Raw genomic sequence first — 8,646 nt, forward strand, 5'->3', positions numbered from 1 at the left:
CTGAGATGGTTCACATTTAGATTCAAAAAACTATATTGAACGGCATGACAATTTGTAGTAGTACATGTGCTGCTAAATTAATAAATTCCTCTCACCCCTTTCCTCATCAGTTTCTCTCTGCCACTCCCCACCAAGGTTCAATAAAAAAACCTCAAATAAAAATGAAATGCAAAAGGAAAGACTTTCTCAGCGTAAACCTACCTCTTAACCGAGTGTTAGACGTAAGAGTGTGGCTTCATATACTAAAACTGCCTGCAGACATGTTCATACTGAGACAGCAGGAACATCATTATTCTCATCCTACACAGAGGTCTAACAGCTCTTGAAACGCAGGGTGCTGGCAGATGTGGTACTGTGCTCTTGAGCTTTATGACTCTCATTAAGGCCCCTTAGGGAATCAGTCTCAGAGCAATGTGTTGACTATTGAGTTTTCATGATTCTCTCTTAGGCCCCTTAAAGAATCATTCCCAGAGCAGCACTTGTGTTGATGTAATTAAGGAAGAGGGACAGGCCCACCTCTGCCTTGCACAGAAACTAATTTTAAAATGCTGTTTATTCAACCAGAAAGGCAAGCTGACAATTAGAGGCAGTCCAGAGAAGGGTGGCGAAAATGGTGTGGGGTCTGTTTTGGAAGACTTATGAAGAGAGGCTGAAGGATCTAAATATGGGGATATACTGGAAGATTAGAAGAAAATAGGCGAGATGGAACATCAGTGGGCCAAGTTAAAAGGCGCTATGGCAAAGGCAACAAATCTATATATTAGAAAAGTAAATAAGAGGAAGAGGAAAAAGAAACCAATCTGGTTCTCTAAGGAGGTGGCTGAAAAAAACCCCCAAAAAGAATAATATTCAAGAAGTATAAAAGATCTCAATAAAAGGAACACAGGGAAGAATACCTGTTAAAACTGAGGGAGATGAAGAAAGAAATAAGGAAAGCAAAAGGTCAAGGGGAAAAAAGGATGGCCAAAGAGGTAAATCGAGGAGGAAAAAAATATCTAGATATATCAGTGAAAGAAGGGAGGTCAGAAGTGGTATAGTGAAATTGAAAGGTGAGAAGGAGCAACATGTAGAAAGTAACAAAGAAATGGCGGAAATAAACAAATACTTCACTAAATAAGACCAAGGAGAAGGACTATTGCTGATTAACAAGACTCTAGATGGGGATGGAGTAAATGAAACTCTGTTTACAGAAGAGAATGTATGGGAGGAGCTAGGCAAACTGAAAGTGGACAAGGCCATAAGGCTGGATGAGATACACCCCACGATACTGAGAGAGCTCAGAGATTTGCTGGCAGATCTGCTGAAGGACCTGTTCAGTAGATTCCTGGAAAAGGGGAGTGCTGCTGCTGGATTGGAGAAAAGCGGAGGTGGTCCTGCTTCACAAGAGAGGAGGATGGAAACTATAGGCCAGTTAGCCTCATCTCGGTGGTGGGAAAATTACAGGAGTCTCTGCTGAAGGAAAGAATAGTGAACTGTGTATAATCTGGTGGGTTGCTGGACACGAGGCAGCATGGATTCATCAGGGGAAGGTCCTGTCAGACAAATATCATTGATTTTCTGATTGGATGACTAGAGAATTGGATCGAGGAAGAGCATGTGATGTGATCTACTTGGATTTCAGCAAAGCTTTTCATACTGTCTTGCATAGGAGGCTTGTGAATAAAATGAGAAGTTTGGGATTGAGCGCCAAGGTGGTGGCATGGATTACAAACTGGTTGACTGAAAGGAGACAGAGTGTAATGGGAAATGGAAACTACTCTGAAGAGAAAACTGTGTTATGTGGACTGCCACAGGGTTCAGTATTGGGACTGGTTCTGTTCAATATCTTTGTGAGCTACATTGCGTAAGGAATAGAAGGTAATATTTGTCTATTTGTGCATGAAATTAAGATCTGCAATAGAGTTGACATGCCTGAAGAAGCAGAGAGAATGAAAAGTGATTTAAGAAAATTTGAAGAGTGGTTGAAGATTTGGCAGCTGGGATTCAATTCCAAGAAGTGCAGAGTCATACATCTGGGGTGGGGTAATCAAAAGAACTGTATGTGATGGGGGATGAAAGACTGAGGTGCACAGACTAAGAGAGGGATCTTGGTGTGATAGTGGCTTGAGATCTAAAGATGGCAAAGCAATGTGACAAGGCGATAGCCAAACCGAGAAGAATGCTAGGCTGTATAGAGAGAGGAATAACCAGTAAGAAAAAGGAGGTGATAATGCCCTTGTACAGATAATGGCCTTGGTGAGGCCTCACTTGGAGTACTGTGTTCAGTTCTGGAATCCGTATCTCAAAAGGGACAAAGACAGAAGGGAGGCATCTAGAGAAGAGTGACCAAAATGGTGTGAGGTCTGTATGAGAAGACTTATGAGGAGAGGCTGAAGGATCAGAATATGTACACACTTGAAGAGAGGAGATTCAGGGGAGATATGAAACAGACCTTCAGATATCCGAAAGATTTTAAAGCTGCACAATCAAAAAACCTTTTCTGATGGGAAGAAATCAGTAGAACTAGGGGTCATGAAATGAAACTCCAGGGAAGATGACTCACAACCAAGGTCAGGAAATATTTCTTCATGGAGAGGGTGGTAGATGCCTGGAATGCCCTTCCAGAGGAGGTGGCAAAGACGAAAGCAGTGAAAGAATTCAAAGGGGCATGGGATAAACACTAGATCCCTAGGGACTACAGGATGGAAATGAAGAAATGAGAGCATGGGAGTATCTTGCAGGTGTGGCAGTTACTACCCTTAACCAATAAACCTGATACTTTTAATGCAACTCAATATTGCTCTCTGCTTCAATGGCAAGGAGTAACAGGGAATTGGATTCAAACAGCAACCAACGAGGCCCCAACTTTTACAGTTTGGGAATCTGATAAGCATGAAGGTAACCTGCACAGTGTAGCAAATACTATCATAAGCTTGCTGGGCAGACTGGATGGACCATTTGGTCCTTTTCTGCTGTCATTTCTATGTTTCCATGCATACCCAGGAAGAGAGGTGATGCATGGGAGATATGATACAGACCTTCAGATAACTGAAAGGTTTTAATGATGTATGAACTTCAAACCTTTTCCACTGGAAAGGAATCAGTAGAACTAAGGATCACAAAATGAAACACCAGGGGGACATCTATGAAGCAACGTCAGGAAATACGTCTTCACGGAGAAGGTGAAGGATGCCTGGAATGCTCTTCCAGAGGAGGTGGTAAATATAAAAACAGTCAAAGAGTTCAAAGGGGCATGGGATAAATACTTTGGATCCCTAAATGCTAGAGGACAAAAATGAAGAAAAGCGTGTATGGGGGTAACTTTCTGGTGTGGCAATTACTCCCTTAACAGAAGGCATGGAGATTACTATCCTTAACCTATAAGCCTTGTTGCTTTTAATGTAACACAACATTCCTCTCTGCTTTGATGGCAAGGGGGGAAAAAAGGATTTTGATTCAGACAACCAACAAGGGCCCAACTTTTACTGTCTGGGGTACTGATAAGCACGGGGGTAATCTGCACAGAGCAGCAATTGCTAGTCTTAACAGTAGCAGTGGCTATTCCCTAAGTAAACTTGATTAATAGCAGTTAATGGACTTCTCCTCCAAGAACTTATCCAAACTTTTTTGAACCCAGCTACACTAACTGCACTAACCACATCCTCTGGCAACAAATTCCAGAGCTTTATTGTGCATTGAGTGAAAAAGAATTTTCTCCGATTAGTCTTAAATGTGCTACTTGCTAACTTCATGGAATGCCCCTAGTCTATTATCCGAAAGTGTAAATAACCGATTTACATTTACTCGTTCAAGACCTCTCATGATCTTAAAGACCTCTATCATATCCCCCTTCAGCCATCTCTTCTCCAAGCTGAACAGCCCTAACCTCTTCAGCCTTTCCTCATAGGGGAGTTGTTCCATTCCCCTTATCATTTTGGTAGCCCTTCTCTGTACCTTCTCCATCGCAATTATATCTTTTTTGAGATGCGGCGACCAGAATTGTACACAATATTCAAGGTGGGGTCTCACCATGGAGCGATACAGAGGCATTATGACATTCTGTATTTAAGATTTAATTTCCTGGCTACTGGGAGGCAGAGATTCTTGTTCGAATTGACACTTCTCCAGTTTGGCATACAATCGGTTCTCTCTTAGTTTCAGCAGCACTTGGCGAACATGTTGTCGATGCGCCTCAAGTTCCCGGGAGTATATTAACACATCGTCCAGGTAGACGATGACTGAGGTGTGCAGGAGATCGCGAAGTACCTCATTCATAAGATTTTGAAATACGGCCGGGGCGTTACAGAGACCAAATGGCATGACGAGGTACTCATAATGACCGTCCCTGGTATTGAAAGCGGTCTTCCACTCGTCTCCCGGTCGGATCCATACAAGATTGTACGCCCCTCTGAGGTCCAACTTGGTGAATACTCAGGCCCCTTGAAGGCGATCCAGGAGCTCCGGAATCAGGGGCAATGGGTAGCGATCTCGTCGGGTGATCTGGTTCAGGCCCCGGTAATCGATACATGGGTGAAGAGACCCATCCTTCTTCCCCACGAAGAAGCCGGCCCCCGCCGGGGAATTCGATGGTCTGATAAAGCCCCGTTCCAGGTTCTCTTTAATATATGCAGACATGGCCCGGGTCTCCGGCAGAGACAGAGGGTATACCCTACCGCGGGGCGGCGTGGTTCCCGGTAGCAGATTAATTGCGCAATCGAAGGGCCGATGCTCCGGGAGCAGTTCGGCTCGTTATGCCCTTTCCAACATTCACCGTGTATTGTCCGCCATGGTCATGAGCCAGCTGACCTTAAGTCCCTACATGGCTATCAGTTTCGACGCCGAAAAGGCATTTGACAGGGTGGAGTGGCGGTATTTATTTCATATTTTAACTAAAATGGGATTTGAAGGTTACTTTTCCAGGGCCATTCAGCTGTTATACCATGCTCCACAAGCAGTGATTATAACTAACCAAGCGCAATTAGAAGTCTTCTTGCTGACGAGAGGCATGAGGCAGGGGTGCCCGTTATCCCCTTTACTTTTTATTTTGCAGCTTGAACTGCTCCTGCTCGCTATTCAGCGGAATCGAGAGATCAGGGGCATCCGTTTTGACCCTAGCATTTTCAAATGTGCGGCCTTTGCAGATGACCTTGTGGTCTTCCTTACCGACCCGCAGACTTCATTGCCCCTGCTACTCCAGTTAATAAGGAGCTTTGGAGTCTTTTCTGGGATGCAGTTAAATGAATCTAAGTCCTCTGTCATGGCATATCCAGATACCTTGAAGGATTGTTGGCCTGGTTCCTTCCCCTTGAGCTGGGCTGGTGAGAGTATTCATTATTTAGGAGTGTTAATCCCACAGGACCTGGAAAAGGTGTACTAGGCGAGCATCCCAAGGCTCCTCCGCAAGACACTCTGGCTACCTGGCACCTTCTTCTGCTCTCCCTGGGAGGGCGGGTGAATTTATTTAAAATGACCATTCTCCCGAAATGGCTATAGGTCCTGCAAAATTTGCCAGTCCTGTTAAAGCGCAGAGATATCCAAATACTGGAGGGTACTCTCTGGTGCTTTATTTGGCGAGGTGGGAAATCCCGGATTCCCCTCTCCTGGTTGAAGGAACGCTGGGGAACGGGAGGTATGGGGGTGCCAGATTTGGTGCTTGACAATTTAGCTTGTAATTTGCGCATTGTACGTGATTGGCTCTTGGACAAATTGCAGTATGTCAATCTCTTAGAGGGATGGAGCCTTGGGGGTGCCCTTTGCCCTTACTTTTGTTTTGCAATCAGCATCCATGAGTCTTCCACCTTCCTTAGCGCAGACTGTTCTTGTTAAACCTATCAGACAGGCGTGGTTGTGATTAAGTATATTGCAGGTATCTAAGTTATGTTCCCACTTTTTGCTAATTATGGGTAATGCGGAGTTTACCCCGGGTATGCAATCCGCTAGTTTTAAACTCTGGGAAGCCAGAGGGATAACTTTCCTGGGTCAGCTGATAACGAAGGAGGGGAAGACTGTACCGCTCCCTGAGTTCCGAAGTTTGTATAACTTGGGAGTGGCGCACACTTTCCCTTACCTGCAGATTAGGCATTACATAGCCATATTACCTGAGTTATCTAAATACCCTTCGGTTTTTCAGGCATTGGATCGGGTGTTTCACTTTGAGCAAGATAAAATCCCATCCATGTCTGTTTACTATAATTACATGCGATGGCAAGTGAAGGTCAATATCTGGTTGGTTTTGGTGGATCACTGGAACCAGGATGAGGATTTCACTGTTACACAGTCTATTCTGCGGGTGGGCTTTTGGCAAATACCCAGGATCTCTACTAGCATGTACTATAGGGAGTTACAGTATAAATTCTTGAGTCAGGCATATGTTATCGCTCAAGTTGCTTACCAATTGACTATTACCAATTCCGCTTTATGTCTGTGGTGCAAAAAGGCTACTGGCACTTTATCTCACGTTTTTTGGACATGTTCCTCTGTCCAATGTTTTTGGCACAGGGTGGTAGATTATATGGCAGACTTATTGGATGTGGCCATTCCAGTGGCTCCCTTATGGTTACTGTTTAGGTGTATCTCTCCCATCAGGGTTAGAGATCCTGGCTCTCACCTGCTCTTACAAAAGGCTTGTTTTGTGGGGAAAAAGGTGATAGTTTTGGTATGGAAGACCAATGATGTGCCATCTTTCTGGACTTGGAGGAACCACTTTCACTCCATAATGAATATGGACAACATGGCTTCCTGGAGTTCTCCGCACCAGAGGCGGGACTTTCTCTCTATCTGGAAACCATATCTCCAGGCCCTCCTGCATCGGGCACGAAGCTTGATAGTAAATGACTGAGTCACCACTTCTTTTGTCTGAGGAGTAACTTCACGAGAGACGGTACACCGGGATGGAGTCGACCGCTCACCTGGGATGGGGTGAAGGGAGGGGTGGGGGGGTGCTGTGGGGGTGTGAGGGAAGGAGGGAATGCAAGGATATCAGGGGAATTGGGAGTGGGGGTTTTTTCACTCTGTTATGATGTTTTTGGTCTGAAGAGGGTTCAGGAACCCACCTTCCTCACTGTTGTACATTTTTTATGAGAAATACCAATAAAAAACATTTATTCATAAAAACAAAATTCTCTGTTTTCAAACTTTGTGCTGGCAAGGCATGGTGCAGTAAACAAATAGAACAAATTAACCTAAAAATGACATACATAACACATGAAAGTATTTAAAACAAGGTTTGATTATCAAATCTTATTTACTGCAGGCCTGAGGGAGAGATGAATAATATTGCAATATGTCCTGTTTTCAGCAGAACAGTTTCAGGGGAAGATGTCGGTACTGAAGACAGATGAGATGAAGAATATCATGGAAAGAAAAGTTAAAATAATTTATTAATGGTAATTTCACATTAATGAAAAACATCTGGATCCTACACTGTCCCAAAGCATTCTTCACAAATCTTAATTAGTCCATATATTTTATTGGTCCATGAAAATATGGATAAGAATAGAAACATTTATATTTTCTGAAATATCCTCCTGGTGACTCTCCATAGAGCTCCCTTTACCTCATTATTTCTCAGACTGTAAATAAAAGGATTGAGCATAGGCGTGACAATAGTATACATCACACTCACAACCCGGTCATAATCCAAGGAATAAATAGATGAAGGCCGAAAATACGTGAAGATAGCTGTGCCATAAAATAAGATGACTACCATGAGGTGGGAGGAGCAGGTGGAAAATGCTTTTCTCCTTCCTTCCTTGGATGGCACCTTCAAAATGGCAGAGATGATCCAAACATAGGAGACTATGATCAGAAGACAAGGGCTCATAACCACCAAAGACCCCTCAGTGAAAATGACCAGCTCATATGTAGTAGTGTCAGCGCAGGAAAGCTTCAGCAATGGCGGGATGTCACAGAAGAAGTGGCAGATGGTAGTGGATCCACAGAAGGGGAGCCTTGATGCCATGACACTGTATATCAATGCATGCAGGGAAGAAATAACCCAGCAGGAAGCCACCAGAAGAGCACAAAACCTTGAGTTCATCACAACAGGATAACGCAGTGGGTTACAGATTGCCATGTAGCGGTCAAAAGCCATGACCCCAAGCAGAAGATCTTCCATAGTTGCAGCAAGAAGGAAAAAATATAGCTGGGCAATGCAGCTAGTAAAATAAATGCTTTTTCTTTCAGAGAAGATGTTGGCCAGAAGTTTGGGGACAGTGACTGATGAGAGGCAGATGTCTACAAAAGAGAAATTGCCCAGAAAGTAGTACATGGGGGTGTGAAGCTGATGGTCAGCTTTGATCACAGAAATGATAAGAATGTTTCCAGCCAGAGTGATCAGATACATACACAGGAACAGCACAAAGAGAAATGGCTGATGTTGTGGCAGGTCTGAGAGTCCTAGCAGAGTGAATTCAGTCACTGGGGTTCTGTTTCCCCTTTCCATTACTTCCACCTATCTCTGTGAATGAACAGAACATAAACTTTAACAGTAAATGAACCTGTGAAAAGTTTTGTCATTACCGCTTTCACTATAGTTGTTAATATCATCATTCTCATCATCTTCATTACTGGGACCATTATCTATCACCATTCACCATTAGTTTCATCACCACCAACCTCATCTTCTCCTATTACCACCACTATTACTGATATCAACATGTGCAAAAC

General features: G+C 43.7%; 1 protein-coding gene across 1 annotated transcript; it reads right to left on the minus strand.

The window, feature by feature from the left end:
* Positions 1 to 7,483: 7,483 nt before the first annotated feature.
* Positions 7,484 to 8,425, minus strand: LOC115098496 (olfactory receptor 1F1-like). Its single transcript, XM_029615050.1, has one exon. It carries the CDS (start codon positions 8,420 to 8,422, stop codon positions 7,484 to 7,486), a length of 939 nt encoding a protein of 312 aa, XP_029470910.1. The 5' UTR covers positions 8,423 to 8,425.
* Positions 8,426 to 8,646: the final 221 nt, after the last annotated feature.

The sequence above is a fragment of the Rhinatrema bivittatum genome, chromosome 1 (genome assembly GCF_901001135.1).
Source record: "Rhinatrema bivittatum chromosome 1, aRhiBiv1.1, whole genome shotgun sequence".
Lineage (NCBI taxonomy): Eukaryota > Metazoa > Chordata > Amphibia > Gymnophiona > Rhinatrematidae > Rhinatrema > Rhinatrema bivittatum.